The sequence below is a fragment of the Pan paniscus genome, chromosome 1, assembly GCF_029289425.2.
Source record: "Pan paniscus chromosome 1, NHGRI_mPanPan1-v2.0_pri, whole genome shotgun sequence".
NCBI classification, from domain to species: domain Eukaryota; kingdom Metazoa; phylum Chordata; class Mammalia; order Primates; family Hominidae; genus Pan; species Pan paniscus.
The window spans coordinates 134,178,786-134,198,338 of record NC_073249.2 but is presented as its reverse complement, the minus strand read 5'-3'; the positions used below and the strand labels follow the sequence as shown (position 1 = coordinate 134,198,338).

Genomic DNA, 19,553 nt, shown 5'->3' with positions numbered 1-19,553 from the left:
GGTCTCATTCAAACAAGGCTTCTCAGGAGGCTAAGGCAAGAGAATCGCTTGAACCCAGTAGGCGGAGATTGTGGTGAGCCAAGATTGCACCACCACACTCCAGCCTGGGTGACAAAGTGAGACCCTGTCTCAAAAAAAAAAACAACTTTTTTTTTTTTGCAGAGATGGGGTCCCCCTATATTGCCCAGGATGGTCTCAAACTCCTGGACTCAAGCAGTCTTCTTGCCTTGGCCTCCTAAAGTGCTGAGATTACAGGCACGAGTCACTATTTGTGTCCAGCCCACTATTTTTAATATATAGAAATCTGGGAGCCCCCTTTCTTTTCCCCATGCACTGTCCCAATCAAGTCTGAGTCATCAACAACAGATCAGTGGAAGCCAGTGAAAGTCTAGCACAAGCCAGGCCAGGCATGGTGGTGCATACCTATAGTCCCAGCTGGTGGAAAGGCTGAGGCCAGAAGATTGCTTGGGCCCAGGAGTTCAGGCTGCAGTGACCTGTGGTTGCACCACTGCACTCCAGCCTGAGTGACAGAGTAAAACCCTGTCTAAAAAAAAAAACGACAAAAGAAGTCCAGCACAGCAGACCGGCAGGGAGAGGCTCAGGCATTGTGATCTTTGTAGGGTGTGAAGTTTCCATGAAGTATCTCCCTTTGACCCGGGCAAGAGGGAAACTTCCTCTGACCCTGCACTTTATAAAACTCTTCATGTCACAAACACACAGAAAAGTAAGTTTAAAGAATGATGGCTACAGGCCGGGTACGGTGGCTCATGCTTGTAATCCCAGCACTTTGGGAGGCTGAGGCAAGGCAGATCACAAGGTCAGGAGTTCAAGACCAGCTTGGCCAACATGACGAAACCCCGTCTCTTCTAAAAATACAAAAATTACCCGGGGTTGGTGGCAGGCCCCTGTAATCCCAGCTACTTGGGAGGCTGAGGCAGGAGAATAGCTTGAACCCGGGAGGCGGAGCTTCCAGTGAGCCAAGATCGCACCATTGCACTCCAGCCAGGATGACGAGTGAGACTCCATCTCAAAAAAAAAAAAAAAAGAAGAAGAAGAAGAAGAATGCATGGCTACAAAACAAAAACAAAAACAATGCATGGCTATGGTTGCCTCTGTCACTTAGGACTTGGTACTCAGTTCTGACCAGAAACTCTAAGCATCTGCCCTGGAAATCAACACCTTCCAGGCTCTAGGGATATGCTCCTTCTCATTTCTCATGCTGTGACCTGAAAACAAAAGGCGACTGTGTCTGAATGTCATGAAGATTTTGGAGTTGTGCTGCAGTTGACATTTGAAATGGACGCTGCTTTGGAAAGCAGGGAGGTTTGAGTAATGGAAAGTTTTTTACCTAATAGGGAAAAAACAAATTAACTTACCAAATCCTGTCTTTCTGATAATGGGAATGCAAAGGATTCTTTAATAACAAAGTAGCATGCCTTGAGTAATGAAGAAAGTATATTCATTTTCTTGCTTGTCTTTATGTTCTAATTCCTGGTTCCAAGGGCATTCATCATGTTGAAACAGATTTGATTTAGACAAGATATGAGATGATCTAGAAGAGTAATGTGAAATAACGGAAGGTGCTCAAGTAAAGAGCAAATCAGGAGCCTAGGCAGAAAATGATTTTTTTTGAGTGTGTACTCTCTAGTTTTTTGATATGTGGCATTGCTTGCTCTTTTTAATTAATTTATTTTTTAAGACGGGGTCTCACTCTGTCACCCAGACTGAAATGCAGTGGCACTATCATGGCTCTCTGCAGCCTTGGCCTCCTGGGCTCAAGCAATCCTCCCATCTCAGCCTCCTGAGTAGCTGGGGCTACAGGCACTCGCCACCACACTTGGCTAATTTTTTCTATTTTGTGTAGAGACGGGGTCTCACTATGTTGCCTAGGCTGGTCTTGAACTCCTGGGCTCAAGTGATCCTCCTGCCTTGGCCTCTCAAAGTGCTGGGGTTACAGGCATGAGCCACCACACCCAGCCTTGCTTGCTTTTAATAATGTTGATACAGACAGGCACGGTGGCTCACGCCTGTAATCCCAGCACTTTGGGAGGCCAAGGCGGGCAGAACATGAGGTCAAGAGATCGAGACAATCCTGGCCAACATGGTGAAACTGCGTTTCTACAAAAAATACAAAAATTAGCTGGGTGTGGTAGTGCATGCCTGTAATCGCAGCTACTTGGGAGGCTGAGGCACGAGAATCACTTGAACCCAGGAGGTGGAGGTTGCAGTGAGCCGAGATCACGCCACTCACTGCACTCCAGCCTGGTGACAGAGCCAGACTCCATCTCAAAAAAAAAAAAAAGTTAATAAAAGTGTTCAAAAACTCAAATAAATTTAAATTGTAAAAGAATTAACATTTTTTAGAGAAATTTTTTTTCTGAAGTGAATGAAACTGAATGAAAACCAACAAAAGTGACATTCCAATTCAATACAAGGGAATTAGAATGAGGAGACAAAAGTTTACATAACTGTAAGGAAGAAAACGTATGTAAAAATAAACCTAAAACTAATTTTTATATTGTTTTCTGAACCTGATAAATTAGTGTATAGTCTAATTGAAAAGACATTTGAACAAATCAAGCAACATACTGCTAGTTTTGTTTTTCTTTATTATACCCCAGCATTGAAATATTGGAAAGGAGAAGAATTTACCAAAACCTTAATGGATGTAGATACAACTACAAGACAGTGAAAATAGCAATCAGGCCAGGCGCGGTGGCTCATGCCTATAATCCCAGCACCTTGGGAGGCCGAGGCGGGCGGATTACGAGGTCAAGAGATCGAGATCATCCTGGCCAACATGGTGAAACCCCATCTCTACTAAAAATACAAAAATTAGCTGGGTGTGGTGTTGCGTGCCTATAGTCCCAGCTACTCAGAAGGCTGAGGCAGGAGAATCGCTTGAACCCGGGAGGCCGAGGTTGCGGTGGGCCGAGATCACGCCACTGCACTCCCAGGCTGGGTGACAGAGTGAGACTCCATCTCAAAAAAAAAAAAAAAAAGAAAATAGCAATCAAACTGACAATGATTTACATGGCAATATCAAAATATAAAGTAATAGTTTCTGTGAAAACAATGAATGATCGTATGTGATACCATCACATTGTTTAAATGTGATATATAAAAATCATGGTTCGTTTCCAAATCTAAGTATTGCTTTAAGAATTTTATTTAAAATTCCAGTTTCTCTTGCTTCGGCAGAACAAAATTTATTGGAAATAATAAAACTATTTAAGAATGACAATAGGTTGGACTCGGTGGCTCACGCCTGTAATCCCAGCCCTTTGGGAGGCTGAGGCAGGTGGGTCATTTGAGCCCAGGAGTTTGAGACCAGACTGGGCAACATGGCAAAAAGAATGACAATGACCCAAGAAACATTATCTAATTTGGCATTACTATCTGTAGAACATAAATTATGTGATATCTTAATGATAACAACAAAGAAACTTTGCTGAAATGAAGACACAAAAAGGAATTTTTATGACATGCATGTATTATAATTATGAATTGTGTACGTCTTTATTTTATTAGTCATCCAAACATCAATAGCCTATTAGCAGAACACCCAGTCATAATCATAATTGTCATTGATATTTTGCTGACTTTCGGTCCCATTAAAAACCATAGATTTACACTTTTTCTTTTTCTTTTTTTTTTTTTGAGATGGAGTGTCACTGTCACCCAGGCTGGAGTGCAGTGGCACCATCTCTGCTCACTGCAAGCTCTGCCTCCCGGGTTCACGCCATTCTCCTGCCTCAGCCTCCCAAGTAGCTGTGACTACAGGCGCCCGCCACAACACCCGGCTAATTTTTTGTATTTTTAGTAGAGATGGGGTTTCATTGTATTAGCCAGGATGGTCTCGATCTCCTGACCTCGTGATCCGCCCGCCTCGGCCTCCCAAAGTGCTGGGATTATAGGCGTGAACCACTGCACCGGCCTGATTTACACATTTTTTAAAAAAGAAACAAAATTTACTCTTTCTTTGGCTAATAAATTTTTCCTAGATAAAAGTACAGGTTTAAAAATGTTTCAGCGGGGTCAGGGGGCTCACACCTGTAATCCCAGCACTTTGAGAGGTCAAGGCTGGAGGATCACTTGAGCCCAGAGTTCGAGACCAGCCTGGGCAACGTGGCAACATTCTGTTGCTACAAAAAATTTAAAAATTAGCGGGGCATGGTGGTGTGTGCCTGTGGTCCTAGCTGCTCCAGAGGCTGAAGTGGGAGAATCATTTGAGTCCAGCCAGGAGTTCGAGGCTGCAGTGAGCTTTCATTTAGCCACTATACTACAACCTGGGAGACAGTGAGGCCTTGTCTCAAAACAAACAAACAAAAATGTTTCAGCGGGGCATGGTGATTCATGCCTTAATCCCAGTGCTTTGGGAGGCTGAGATCGGAGAATTATTTGAGGCCAGGAGTTTCAGACCAGCGAGGACAATGTAGTGAGACTCTGTCTCTTTTTTTTTTTTTTTTTTTTGAGGTGGATTCTCGCTCTGTCACCCAGGCTAGAGTGCAGTGGCACCATCTCTGCTCACTGCAAGCTCCGCCTCCCAGGTTCACACCATTCTCCTGCCTCAGCCTCACGAGTAGCTGGGACTACAGGTGCCCGCCACCATGCCCAGCTAATTTTTTGTATTTTTAGTAGAGACGGGGTTTCACCGTATTAGCCAGGATGATCTCAGTCTCCTGACCTCATGATCCGCCCACCTCGGCCTCCCAAAGTGCTGGGATTACAGGCGTGAGCCACCGTGCCTGGCCCAAGACTCTGTCTCTTAAAACAAAAAATTGGTGAGGTTTGGTGGCATGGGCCTGTAGTCCTAGCTACTCAGAAGGCTGAGGTGGTAGGATTCCCTGAGTCCAGGAGTTCAAGATTGCAGTGAGCCAGGATCGTGCCACTGCACTCCAGCCTGGCAACAGAGCAAGACCCTGTATCAGAAAACGTTTCAAATTTTTCCACTGGATTAATATCTATAAAGAAGATTCAATTGTAAAGTAGATGGCCCTATACACTCTCATGTAAAGCAAAAATCAATTACAAAAAAAATTTGTAAATAACATGATATTTTTAAAATATCATGATTGACAAATAAATATTAGACACATTTATTGTGTACAACATGTTGTGAAATATATATAAACTGTGGTATGGCTAAATAGAGCTAATTAATATATGCATTACCTGATATACTTATTTTTTTTTCTGATGAGAACACTTAAAATCTATTAAGTGTTAAGATTTTAACACTTAAAATCTTTCTTAGCAATTTTCAAGAATATATTCTACATTGTTATTAACTATGGCCATCATATTGTACAATGGATCTCTTGAACTTATTCCCCCTAGCTGAAATTTTGTATTAAGATGTTCTTTGATCATAATCATGAAAGTTGCTGGTTTCAATACATAACCAGCTAATTAGGGCAGTAAGTAGGCACCTCAAAATCATACTATGTAGTTAATATCTTAAAATCTTTTCACATATTTGTGTTAAATCATCAAATAAATCATCAGTGACAGAACAAAAAATTGCTGATTTTTTTTAAACTTATAAACAACAGAAATTTATTTCTCACAGTTCCAGGAGGCTGGAAGTCCGAGATCAAGGTGCCTGCATGGTTCAGTTCTGGTGAAGGCCTCTTCAGGGCTGCAGACTGCTGACTCCTCCTTGTGTCCTCACATGGTGGAGAGCAGACAGAGCTGCTGATTTATTTTCTATTTGTAATGTATGGTTGACATATGTGATGAAACTGAGTTCACTTTTTTTTTTTTTTTTTTGAGATGGAGTCTCGCTCTGTCACCCAGGCTGGAGTGCAGTGGCGTGATCTCGGCTCATTGCAACCTCCACCCCCAACATTCAAAAGATTCTCCTGCCTCAGCCTCCTGAGTAGCTGGGACTACAGGTGCCCACCACCGCGCTCAGCTAATTTTTGTATTTTTAGTTGAGATGGGGTTTCACCATATTGGCCAGGCTGGTCTCGAACTCCTGACCTTGTGATCTGCCTGCGTGGGCCTCCCAAAGTGCTGGGATTACAGGCGTGAGCCACTGTGCCCAGCCAAATCTGAGTTCACTTTCATTTCAAATAACAAAAGCTATATTCTAGAAGGAATAATAAATAACAAATAGCTCCCATTCTAGCGCAGGTTTTTTGTTTTTTGGTTTTACAAGACAGGGTCTTACTGTATCACCCAGGCTGGAGTGCAGTGGCAAGATCATGACTCGCTGTAATCTCTGCCTCCTGGGCTCATGTGATCCTGCCACTTCAGCCTCCCGAGTAGCTGGGACCACAGGCACGTACCACCACGCCCAGCTACAATTTTTATTTTTTGTAGAGATGAAGAGTCGTCATGTTGCCCAGGCTGGTCTCAAACTCCTGACTTCAAGTGATCCACCTGCTTAGGCTTCCCAAAGTCCTGGGATTACAGGGGTGAGCCATGACACCCAGCCAACGTTTTATTTTTTATTTTGAAATAATTTCAAAACCACTGCTTGGGTTAAGAACCGTACAAAGAATTTCCATATACTCTTCTCCCAAGTTCCCCACTGTCACCATTTTAACACATTTTTGCCTTATTAATCTCTCTCTTTACATGCACATATATGTATATGTATATACACACATGTAATTTTTTTCCTAAGCCATTTACTGGGACTAAGTTGCAGAAATAATGCCCACTACTCCAAAATAGTTCAGTGAGTACTATCTTAAAAAAAAAAAAAGAACTCTCATTCATAACCAGTCTACCTATGAAAATCAGAATTTAGCCAGGCTTGGTGGCTCACACCTGTAATCCCAGCACTATGGGAGGCCAAGGTGGGGGGGGCGGATCATCTGAGGTCAGGAGTTCGAGACCAGCCCGATCAATATGGAGAAACCCCGTCTCTACTAAAAATACAAAATTAGCTGGGCGTAGTGGCGCATGCCTGTAATCCTAGCTACTCGGGAGGCTGAGGCAGGAGAATCGCTTGAACCCAGGAGGCAGAGGTTGTGGTGAGCCGAGATTGCGCCATTGCACTCCAGCCTCAGCAACAAGAGTGAAACTCCATCTCAAAAAAAAAATCAGAATTTAACATTGATTCATTACTATCACCTAATCCAGACTTCAGTAAAGTTTCACCGATTGTTCTGACAATGTCCTTTGAACAAAAGAAATACAAAGACTTCTTATTTCCCTTTTTCCTTTCTTGTCCAGGATGCAATATGGAATCACACATTGCATACAGTTGTCATGTCACTTTGGTCTCTTTCAGTCTGGAATATTGTTTAGGCTTTCCTTATCTTTCATGATCTTGTCATTTTTGAAGAGTACAGGCCAGTTACTTTGTAGAATTATCTAAATCTGGATTTACGTGTAGTTTTATCATGACTAGATTTGGTTGGTACATATTAGATAACTATTTTAGATTAGATTATGTAAATTTGGTAGGAAGTGTTTTGTGTTCTTCTCAGTGCATCAGGAGGCATATAATGTTAATTTATTTTTTCTTTCCTTTCCTTTTTTTTTCCCCTAGAGATAGAGGTCTTCTTATGTGCCCAGGCTGGTCTCGAACTCCTGGGCTGAAGCGATCCTCCTGGCTCAGCCTCCCAAAATGTTGGGATTACAGGTGTGAACCTATAATGTTAATTCGTCCCACTATTGGTGATTTTTAACTTTTACCACTTGAATAAGGTGCTGTTGGCTGAGGATGCTGGACAATTACCCCCTAGCTCCTGGTGTCACCAACTGCACTGGCTGAACCAGCCATGCTAGCCACAGACCCCTGACTGTGACCAAGGGGAATAGGTATACATATTTTTAATTTTCTTGTTATGGATTTATAAGGTAAGAAGGAGAGGGATAAGGATGATAAAGTATATTTAATTTAACATGTTGTTTGTTTCGTAACTTCTTTTTTTGGATTTTATTTTTTATAGAGACAGGGGCTCACCAAGTCTCCCAGGCTGGTCCCGAACTCCTGGGTTTAAGTGATCCTCCTGCCTTGGCCTCCCAAAGTGCTGGGATTACAGGCCTGAGCCAGCACATCCAGCCTGCTTCATGACTTCTTTCTTTTTTTTTTTTTTTTTTTTTGAGACGGAGTCTCACTGTCGCCAGGCTGGAGTGCAGTGGTGTGATCTCGGCTCACTGCAACCTCTGCCTCCCGGGTTCAAGCGATTCTCCTGTCTCAGCCTCCCGAGTAGCTGGGACTACAGGTGCGTGCCACCATGCCCGGCTGGTTTTTGTATTTTTAGCAGAGATGGGGTTTCACCATGTTGTCCAGGATGGTCTCGATCTCTTGACCTCGCGATCCGCCTGCCTCGGCCTCCCAAAGCGCTGGGATTACAGGCGTGACCCACCGCACCTGGCCTGAGCTACCGTGCCCGGCCCACGACTTCTAAATATTCAGATGAATGGTATGTGGGTCTTCCTATGAACCCCTGCCCTAAAACATGCAAAAGTTAGGAGTCGGCCTGTTTCCAGGCAGACTTTCCTTCCTGATGCTTTTGCCTCCAGTGTAAGCAGGGCCTGACCAAGACATGGAGCACCTTTGGTAGGCTAATAACTTGATAATCCACCAAAATGAAGGTTTTTAAATATTTTCTATAAATACGAATTGAATACCTCTTTCTTCACCCTTTCAAAGGTGGCTCCACAAAAGTAGAATCACACTTCCTGTGAAAAGTGTTTTAAGTTTTCTCCTCTAGAGCTCTGTTGACGTCGGCCATAGCGAACTCTGTTTATTTTTCCTATTATATAAGGAATTACAAGTTGGAATCAGAAGTAATTGGCATCCTAATTCTGATTTATTCTAGCGGCAGTGTTTTGGAGTCACTTAACCCTGTCATCCTGGTTGGCCGTCCCTTCTCCCAGCTCTAACGGTGAGCAGCTGATACCCTGCTAGGTGCTGGAGAGTCAGAGGTGGACATCAGGGCCTACCTCCAAAAGTTGACAGTCTGTGGTGGGCTGAAGCCAGTAGAAAGCTGCTGTAGGAAGGCACAGGAGTGGCCCCTATCCCAGGCTTGGGGCTCTCAGGGAAGGCTTCCTGGGGGTGAGATGGGAGGGTGGGTCCGTATGCTCTTGGACCAGGATGAGTAGCCCAGAGAAGGCAAGAGGGCTCCCAAGCAAACTTGTCCTATTTAATTTTATTTTATTTTCCTGCTTAGAAAAGCAAAATACGTTTGTTATGAACAAAACAAAACAAAACAAAACAAAACAAAACAAAACAAAACAAAACAAAACAAAACGCTGTAGCAAAGAAAGCGAAAGTCTCCAGTAATCCTCCCTGCTCCTCCTCACCGCACGGATCCTGTGAGATACCCCGAGCGCTGGAACCTTGAGAGCTTGGGCAGGCATTCACCCTCCTTCCAGCAGGGGGCGGAACGTAAAACGCCTTGTAGCCGACGCCCTCTCTCTTCCACACGTCACTGGCGTGACCGTCCGCGCTACATACTGCGCCTGCGCAAGGGCTGTGGCCCTTTTCCCACCCCCTAGCGCCGCTGGGCCTGCAGGTCTCTGTCGAGCCGCGGACGCCAGTCTCTGTTCCGCAGGATGGTGAGTGGATTCCTCGGTCTCGGGGCTTTAGATGCATGGAGGTTCCCTTTTCTTGCCCGTATGCCAGCCTAGGGCCCGTCTCGCGCGTCGCAGGGGCCGGATGGCGTTAGATTGCTAGCTCTGACTTGGTCTAGGTGCAGTTCCCAGCGTGGCCTTAAATGGCTGCCGCCCGGTGCGCGAACTTTGGGGGAGGGGTTGGCGAAGAAGGGTTGCGTGAGCTTGGATGGCGGATTGGGGAGAAGGGTGAGTTTAGTAGACAGCCTGAGTGGGGATACTGCCGTCTAGTGTGAGGTGGCGCTGGCAAGCGGCCGGGCGTGAGAGGTCGCAAGCAGTCGACCTCAGCCTAGCTGGGGAACGCCAGAATGGAGGGGCCGCAGCTCCTCGGGTCCCACTCGACCTCCGAGTACCGAGTACTTCGTGGGTTTTCCAGGAGAATGTCGGAGCCGGCGAGTCTTAGATTTAGGAAGCTTGTGCCCGTGGGCCGAGCAAGTGGCTTTTAAGCCAAAATTGTCAGTGGAGCTTGGAGGCCGAGGGGTCCTTGGGCCCCGGAAGCTCCTTTAACATGGAATACGTGCCTCCTGCCTCTTCCTGTAGAGTCCGTCGCCGGATGAGTTTTTAATTATTGGGGTAGGGCCCCAAGGGTGGGATGAAATGTTGCTTTAGCTGATGGGGAACAGTGCTGTTTTAGTGGGGGAATTACTGCTGAATGTGCTCTTGCCCAGTTAAGCTTTGTGGCAGGTAATTTAGGCTTTTGAAAAACATAACGTGGGAAGCGAGAGAGGTACGTAGTTGTTATTTGAGGCTAGGTTTTCGAAGTGGGACATAGCGTGTTCCGAACAGACCGACGTTTGGCACCACTGACTGCTGTCTAGAGCAGTGCTTCGCAAAAGTTTGGCACAATTACCGGTGCTGGTCCTTGAAGAAACAAATATGGAAATTGAAAGCGTTTAAAACCTTTTGAAAGCAATATAACAATAATTTTATACCTGTTAAATGTAATAAATTGGGGCCTGCATTTTGTATGTTTCTTTTATTCCATATTTCTCTAAGGATTCATTTTTATTGTTTTATGAAACTACCAGTCTGTGACATGGAAGGTAGAGGAAAAAGATTCTTGACCCTAGTTGCTTGTGAAACCTGGGATTCTACAAGTGACAGTTGTCTGTTTACTCTTGAAGTTCAAGTGTTACTTTGTTACATGGTTAATTCATGTCAAAAGTATCATAGGCTAAGACATCAAAGTTTTAATAACATTCTTTTTTCTTTAAGGGGTTTGTTAAAGTTGTTAAGAATAAGGCCTACTTTAAGAGATACCAAGTGAAATTTAGAAGACGACGAGGTACTGTCACCTTTTTGTGTTTACAATATTAATCTGCTTTGCAGATGCAGTGGAGTGTCCTTTCTACAATTATTTTTTTCTTTCAGAGGGTAAAACTGATTATTATGCTCGGAAACGCTTGGTGATACAAGATAAAAATAAATACAACACACCCAAATACAGGATGATAGTTCGTGTAACAAACAGAGATATCATTTGTCAGGTAAGTTGTATTCTAGACATTCCCCTTTTTTTATTGCTAGAGAAATTGTGCTTGGGAAGCAAAGCACATGGTGTGTGTGTTAGAAGGGCTGTCTAGCACCTCCAAAAGCATCCAGTGAATAATTTTTCCTTTTAGTAGGTCTAGAATTGGAACCTGGGAACTTGGTACTTTAAAAAATGCTCTTGGTTGCGCTCATGCCTGTAATCCCAGCACTTCGGGAAGATTGCTTGAGCCCAGGAGTTTGAGACCAGCCTGGGCAATATAGTGAGAGTTTGTCTTCACAAAAAATGTAAGAAAATTAGCTGGGCATGGCGGGGCGCACCTGTAGTCCCAGCTACTCAGTGGGAGGATTGTTTGAGCCCCGAGGTTGAGGCTGCAGTGAAGTGAGATCACACCCAGCCCTCCAACCTAGGTGACAGAGCAAGAGACTGAAACCTAGTTTATGTGTGTGGGGTGGGGAGATTAGAAGTAAGTAAGAAGTTCTTGCCCATCCCAATTCCAGTAGAAGAATAGGGTTTGTCCTGATTTTTCCTATATGGCCTTATATGCCACTTGACCACTGAAAAGGTAGTTGTGAGTTAAACAGGGCTTTAAGATTGTTCTGCTTATTCTTTGAAATAGGTTTTAATAAAATGTACAAAGGTGGCTCCCGCATGAAAGACCTTTAGGAAGTGTCAGTTTTGCTCTTGTACTAAGAGCATTCTCACTGGACTCTGAAAGCTAGAATCCTGGGCTTTTACAACTAGGAGAAATTCTGAGAGTTAAGATTTATTGATATTTTGCAGCAGGTAGGCACACCTGTTTCCTGGGCAAATAGTTTGTTGATTGTGAAGGCATTGTCTTCCTCCGTACCCAAGTTCAGATAACTAAACGTTAGGTTCCTGAGACTTTGCTGAATTTAGTTATGTTTAGTTCAAAAGATGATTGAAATATTTGGATATTCCTCTTTGACTTTTTAAGCACCTCTAATTTACTGGTAACCCAGCTAAGAGTTTTAAGCATTTTAAGTGGTGCTCATCTGTGTCCATCAATGTTTTTTTATTCCCTTGAAAAATAATTAAGATGTAGTAAGACAGTGAAAGCAACAGATTACTAACCTAGTCTCTCTCTTACTATAGATTGCTTATGCCCGTATAGAGGGGGATATGATAGTCTGCGCAGCGTATGCACACGAACTGCCAAAATATGGTGTGAAGGTTGGCCTGACAAATTATGCTGCAGCATATTGTACTGGCCTGCTGCTGGCCCGCAGGGTATGTACAAGATGACTTTAATTGATGTAGTTTGTGGCTGATTGCTTGGAGAGTTTTCTGCAAGATGTTTGTACATGGATAAGATAGCTTCAGTTGTGCTTCAGGAGAGTGCTTGCTTCCAGTTTTCTGCTTTGTTAATGGATCTATCTAGGTCAGCTCTTTCCAATAAAATTTTCTGCAATGACACAAATCTGTAATTTGCTGTCCAGTGGTTTTGCCACTAGCGACCTGCAGCTGTTGAGTTCCAGCAGTATGTAAACTTGAATTTGAAAATCCACTTGTAGCTAGTGACTACTTAATTGGACAATGAAGACCCTTGCTACTTAGGTATACATTCTGAATGTTGGCAAACATTAAAAATGCAGACTCGTGGGAACTCCACTCTAGACCTTCTGGAATCTGTATTTTGATAGTATGTACCAAGTGATTTATATGCACATTAAAACTGGAGAATCTTGGCTAGGCGCGGTGGCTCACACTTATAATCCCAGCACTTTGGGAGGCCGAGGAGGGTGGATCACTTGAGGTCAGGAGTTTGAGACTAGCCTGGCCAGCATGGTGAAGCCCTGTCTCTACTAAAAAAGTAGAAAAAAAAAAAAAGCCAGGCATGATGGTGTGTGTCTGTAGTCCCAACTACTTGGGAGGCTGAGGCAGGAGAATCACTTGAACCCAGAAGGCAGAGGTTGCAGTGAGCTGAGATCACGCCATTGCACTCCAGCCTGGGCAACAAGAGCGAAACTGTGTCTCAAAAAAAAAAAAAAAAAAAGAGAATCTTAGTGTTTTGGAGAGTGGCCATTGACGGGAAGATTCATTTTTGTTTTAAACATTTTTCCTGGTAGATGAAGATGGGATTTTGCCTTGTTTTTATTATCTGAGTTTTTTACCTTGTGTTGCAATGGAATTGTTAAGCATGTGCAGCAAGGTTGATGACAACCCACTCATCATTGGTTATAAACATGTTTTAATGGAGGGAACATTGTAAGTATAAATCAAGTTTATGCATTCTCATTGATTGCTGCATAAGTCAAGTGTGGACATGTAGCAAAGATGCAAAAGTCATAAAACAAAATTGTTTCAAGTGAAATTGAATGTTTTAAGTTTTTTTTTTTAATAGCATTTAAAAATTCATGAGCAAGTGGATCTGGTGAAAGGGTGGGTGTGGAAGGAAATTTTCTTTTCCAGATGTCAGTGGTCCTTACGGTTATGACATAAGCTATTTTAATTTTAGAGCAGTTTGAATAATTGAAACCAGCATTTACATTGGTTTCTTGAATAGCTTCTCAATAGGTTTGGCATGGACAAGATCTATGAAGGCCAAGTGGAGGTGACTGGTGATGAATACAATGTGGAAAGCATTGATGGTCAGCCAGGTGCCTTCACCTGCTATTTGGATGCGGGCCTTGCCAGAACTACCACTGGCAATAAAGTTTTTGGTGCCCTGAAGGGAGCTGTGGATGGAGGCTTGTCTATCCCTCACAGGTAAGAATACTATTTAAGACCTTGGTGCCTGGACCATGGTACTTCCCTGTTTTTAACTAGTTGGACTGTGGAGATAACCGAATTAAAGTAGCTATCAGTTGAATGCCTGCTGTATGCCTAGGTACCATGCAGGAGGAACCTAGTAGGGCAGGAAGGAATTATAGCCCATTTTATAAATTAAGAGTCTGAGGCCCAGAGTTACTTGTCCCAAGTTTTTCGGGCCAGTTATTGAAAGAGATGGGATTGAAACCACTACCTTTTGCATATGACTTAATTCTTATTAGAAATGAGCAACTCCATCCTCTTTCCCCATGCACTTTCTTTTTTCAATCAGAATAAAAATGATTTACTGAATTATGCAAAAAGGTGGATCCTAGAATTTTATAAGAAGTTTGAGGAAAAGGCTTATGAAAGATTTCTAAACCTGCAACTAGGAATAAGATTGTAGGCCATTTTGGGAAGTTAAGTAGGTTAATTTGTAGTTCCATTGGTTTAATGATATTTTTTGTTGTTGAGTCTGTGCATCTTGATTTATTAACTTCTTAGGAATATTTTAGCATTTGGTGATTTAACCAAGAAATAGTAATTTTTGGTAAGCCTAAAATACAACCCAACTGAAATTTTGCTTTTATGATGTGGAGGTGGGTGGGGGGAGTTAGTTGCAAGTACACCAAGAGCATTCTCACTTGACAATTTCATTAACTGTGATCTTGGACAAATCACTTATTCCCATGTACCCACTGAAAATTAAAGGATTTAGAGTATAAGTTTTGAAACTCCTTCCTGTGCTGATGTGCTGGATAACTAATTTTGTAGTGGTAGAAAGCCTTGGTAATGGCTTTTAAAGGTTTTTGTAGCATGAATTTCTTTTCTGTCCTGGAATTCAGAGATGAGCTGCTGAATGATGATATCCCACTAACTGAGCAGTCAGTAGTTGGTCCTTTGGTTGCATATGATGCGATAATTGTTTCAAGACGGGACTGATGGCAGCTACTAAAGTAAATTCTTACTAGTAAACTAAGTTAAGTGAGTATATACTAAAATATGAATAACTTTATTTTAGTACCAAACGATTCCCTGGTTATGATTCTGAAAGCAAGGAATTTAATGCAGAAGTACATCGGAAGCACATCATGGGCCAGAATGTTGCAGATTACATGCGCTACTTAATGGAAGAAGATGAAGATGCTTACAAGAAACAGTTCTCTCAATACATAAAGAACAGCGTAACTCCAGACATGGTAAAACATTTACCTAAAAATGCCTGTATTGGTTAATTTATGGAAATAGGTTTATTACTTGTTTTGGGGGCAGGTAACATTCTTATATAGGTGTGTTTCTTGACAACATGAGCTAGACTTGTCAACATTCTTTTAGTAATCTTTTAGATGCTCAAGTGTGGGAGACTTCAAGCATCTGAAGATTTGGCTACCTTTTATGCTTTGGCTGTTCTGTATTTGTAGTTGTCATTTCTGTAATCATAGTTGTAATCTGCTTTGTTTGATAGGAGGTGCTAGATAATAAACTTCACTTATTTTGATACCATCTGGGAGGAAAGCTCTTCATAGCATATGTGTGCTATATTCTGGACTTTCCCATTATCTCAGACATATACACAGGAAAAGAGATTTGATCACTGGGTCTGCGTGATGTTGTAGAAATGAGGGGAGCCATGTTTGCAAGAATGAGTCCCAAAGTGCTGGGCTTACAGATGAGAGCCATTCCTGACCCAGGTTCTTTTTCGTTAGTGTGTAGTAGCTTCTATTTTCGCATAGCTATTGGTTAGGAAAAATTTTAAAAACAGTAGTTGGGAAATGATCACTTTCTGTTATTTCTATGCTTTGGACACAGTATAAAGGCTGAATAAACAAATAGCTTGAGTTTCTGAGTTAGGAAAAGGAGTAGTTTTTTATCAGTAATGTAGGTGCACGTTAATTTTTACTGCGTTATATTTCTTTGTTACTTATGACTTCATCCTGGTAAAGAGGTCATTTACTTTTGGATTATGATTCTACTAGTCTTGCAAAATTTACTTCCTAACCTATATCTTTATGTAGTCATGTCATACTTGCTCAGAACTTTTCAGACTCCCAGTTTGTGCTTTCAGATGTTTACTTCCTAATGCTTTCCTGTATATGTGCCTTCCTTCAGCTAGACTACTTTTTGGCTAATGTATTTTTCTAGCTGGCTCATTAATTTTATCTACAGTGGCCTCTATCCTCCTGTGTGCCTGCTGAAATCCTGTGCAGACATCTGATGTGTCTCCAACAGGAGGTGGTCTTTACCTCAATTCAGGCATTATCTACATGTCTGCTTGTCTGATGTCTTGGAAGGAACTGGGTTGCTTAGATTTGTTGAATGACTATATATGAAGTCATCAAATGGATTTGTTATTTGTTAGTGAACAGCTAGCTATAATAGAGTGCTAAAAGAGGTAGGGAAATTAACTTTCAAAATGGGTATAGGTAGTTGAGGTTTCAAATGCAGTGAGCATTTTTGCATTATTTTCCTTTAATAATCTTTATGCAAATGCATGTAGTAATCACATCTCCACATTGATTGAATAATTTTAGAGACCTGGATTACTGTGACATAGTCTGTAGTGGGCTATAATTATTAGATATTCAGAGAGTTGCAGCATTTTTTTTTCTTTTTTTCAGTGAGTTTTAGAACAAAATTGCCCTGGCGGGGCATGGTGGCTCACACCTGTAATCCCCGGACTTGGGAGGCCATGGTGGGCAGATCACCTGAGGTCAGGAGTTCGAGACCAGCCTGGCCACTATGGTGAAACCCTGTCTCTGCTAAAAATACAAAAATTAGCTGGGCATGGTGGCTCACTCTTGTAATCCCAGCGACTCGGGAGGCTGAGGCAGAAGAATTGCTTGAACCCTGGAGGTGGAGGTTGCACTGAGCTGGGATCGCGCTACTGCACTCCAGCCTGGGCAACAGAGCGAGACTTCATGTCAAAAAACAAAAAATTGCCCAATAAAATATCTGATCGGTTGGCTTTTCAGGAAAACTTCTGACATCTTTCTGGTCTAGAGGCCTTATATTACCACTAGATACTAGGGATAGATTGGTGGTAGTGAAAGGTAGAGAGGTCCTTGGTACATAATGCTGGGAATTACTTTTAAAGGCCTGTGAGATAAAGATGGAAAACAAAAGTCTAGGGATTGTGGGATGACAGATGAATTTGCTTGTTGGCCTGTGTCCAGTCCTTGGTCTCAGTTAAGCTATGTCAGTGTTGTGACTCTTGGTCCCATACGTTCATCATCTTAATATCTTAATACTTTTGGCACTTGTTCTTGAATGAAAGAATCTAGGTCAGACAGTATTTAAAATGAGAAGCGCAATATTTGTTTCTGCAGACAAAAATTTGATTTAGAGTGACTCAAGAAGTGTGGCTGAATTTCTCAGAAGTACATGCAGATTTTTCTTTTTGTTTTCTTACTTTTTTTTTTTTTTTTAGGCAGGATCTTGTTCTGTTTCCCGGGCTGGGGTGCAATGGCACAATTATAGCTCATTGCAACTTCAGACTTCTGGGCTCAAGCAATTCTCCCACCTCAGCCTCTCGAGGTGGCTGGGGTTATAGGTGTGCACCACCATGCCCTGCTAATTTTTTTTTTTAATTTTTTTTTTTTTTTTTGGTAGAGATGAGGTCTCATTCTGTCACCTAGGCTGGGGTCCAGTGAGCTGTGATTGTGCCACTGCAGCCTTGACCTCCTGGACTCAAGTGTAGTCCTGTAGCTGGGACTACAGGTGCATGCCACCATTAATAATTGCCACCTGGCTAATTAGTTTTTTTATGGAGACAGGTCTCACTATGTTGCCTTAGCTGGTCTTAAACTCCTGGGCTGAAGTGATCCTCCACTTCAGACTCCCAAAGTGCTTGAGATTACAGGCATGAACCACCACACCTGGCCTGATTTTTTTCTTGAGTAAGATGGAGTTCTGTGGTGATAATTCACATTGCATAAGGCGAAAATTGGGAATTTGTTAGGAAAAGGTGAGTTACATTTAGAAGTTAAAGTGTTTACCAACATTGATTTAGTTTAGTTCCTTTTGAGAATCTGGCTTAGAAGGACAAGATAAGTTATGGTTGCATTAATATAGTAGGGCACATGAAATGAAACCAAGTACTGTTTGCTTTCCTTTGTTTCAGATGGAGGAGATGTATAAGAAAGCTCATGCTGCTATACGAGAGAATCCAGTCTATGAAAAGAAGCCCAAGAAAGAAGTTAAAAAGAAGAGGTATGTCGTCTTTTTTTTTGTCTTTTCAAGAAAACAGGTTGGGAATGGTTCCCACGTGGGGCAGACTGTTGGTGTAATTGTGCAAACTCGATCACTAGCTCTGCGTGATGTGGCAGAAGCGAAGGGAACCAGGTTTGCAAAAGTAACTGTGGTGATGGAAATGTGTTAGCCTCAGACACTACTGAGGTGGTTCTTTCTATCCTAGTACAGTCTAAGTACTGGTTACTGCATTTTTTTATTGGCTGACAAGTTGCTTTTTGTTGATCTTTCATGTTTTGATCTTTAAATGGAATAGAAAGTAATACTTAATGAACATGTAAGCATAAAGTGATGTGATGGCCCACAAATACAATGTATAGTAATTAAATCAATGTATTTAACATATTCACCTCAAATACTTAACACTTTGTGGCAACAACATTTGAAATTTATTCTCTTGTGAAATGTACGATATTCTATATTCATCATGCTGTGCAATAGAACTAAAAACAAAATCATATTCCTCCTGTTGGAGATTTTATACTTGACTATCATCTGCCCATTCTTTGCACCCACCAGCCTCTCTAACCACCATTCTGCTCTCTGCTTCTGTGAGTTCCATTATTTTAGATTCTATATGAATATGAAGTATTTGTCTTTTTGTGCCTGGCTTATTTCACTGAGCACAATATTCTCCACTTCATTCATGTTGCAAATGACAGAATTTCCATCATTTTTAAGACTGGGTAATAATCCATTATGTATATGTATACCACATTTCCTTTATCCATTTATCTGTTGCTATTAATATATAGTGCTGCAATAAACATGGGAGTGCCACTCTCTTGGACAAACTGATTTCAAAACATTTGGGCAAATACCTAGAAGTGGGATTACTGAATCTAACATGTCTTCTATTTGACTTTTGGCCCTATGGTAGTAGGACATCACAGAAGTTGGGGTTTGGGAAAGTTAGCTTAAGATCATACATAAGTAAATGTATTTGAACTTGGATTATTTAACCTCCTTCTGATTGCAAAGTCTTAAATATTCTCTATCAAAATTAAATTTTATTAAAATTTTAAATTAAATATTCTGTTCTCTTCAGTTATAGTTTAAAAAATATATATTCCTATCTTTTGTAGGTGGAACCGTCCCAAAATGTCCCTTGCTCAGAAGAAGGATCGGGTAGCTCAAAAGAAGGCAAGCTTCCTCAGAGCTCAGGAGCGGGCTGCTGAGAGCTAAACCCAACAATTTTCTATGATTTTTTCAGATATAGATAATAAACTTATGAACAGCAACTATTTCTGTGTTAAGCTCTTATTCTTATGAACCTTATAGGAAATACCCTGAAATATTTTGGAAAAGCAAAGGAGTTGACAGGTTTTTTTCTCCAAGAAAAGAAGTGTAACTTTTTAAGAAAAAAAGTTATTTCTTGGGCTTCTGTTTTACCTGACAGGAGTCATTATCCCTTATGCTGTATGATGAACAGCTCTCCCTAAAAATTTGGCAGCAACAGACCAAC

At 41.9% G+C, this 19,553-nt stretch overlaps 1 protein-coding gene and 2 non-coding genes across 7 annotated transcripts; all 3 read left to right on the top strand.

Annotated features, from left to right (window-relative positions):
- Positions 1-9,299: 9,299 nt before the first annotated feature.
- RPL5 (ribosomal protein L5) lies at positions 9,300-19,332 on the top strand. 5 transcript variants are annotated; one of them, XM_008960506.6, is made up of 8 exons: positions 9,300-9,525; positions 10,795-10,864; positions 10,951-11,066; positions 12,185-12,319; positions 13,596-13,798; positions 14,862-15,039; positions 17,961-18,049; positions 19,174-19,332. In XM_008960506.6, exons 1-8 carry the CDS (start codon positions 9,523-9,525, stop codon positions 19,271-19,273), a joined length of 894 nt encoding a protein of 297 aa, XP_008958754.1. In that variant the 5' UTR covers positions 9,300-9,522; the 3' UTR covers positions 19,274-19,332. The 5 variants fall into 5 exon arrangements, with proteins under 5 accessions (XP_008958754.1, XP_054972010.1, XP_063462939.1 ...); XM_055116038.2 differs by lacking the exon at positions 9,300-9,525 and adding an exon at positions 9,553-9,768; XM_055116035.2 differs by lacking the exon at positions 12,185-12,319 and having other exon boundaries at positions 9,385-9,525.
- On the top strand, positions 14,695-14,789 carry LOC112438414 (small nucleolar RNA SNORD21). The gene has a single exon (XR_003026838.1). It is a non-coding gene; the product is annotated as a small nucleolar RNA SNORD21 (small nucleolar RNA).
- Positions 18,129-18,261, top strand: LOC112438427 (small nucleolar RNA SNORA66). The gene has a single exon (XR_003026849.1). It is a non-coding gene; the product is annotated as a small nucleolar RNA SNORA66 (small nucleolar RNA).
- Positions 19,333-19,553: the final 221 nt, after the last annotated feature.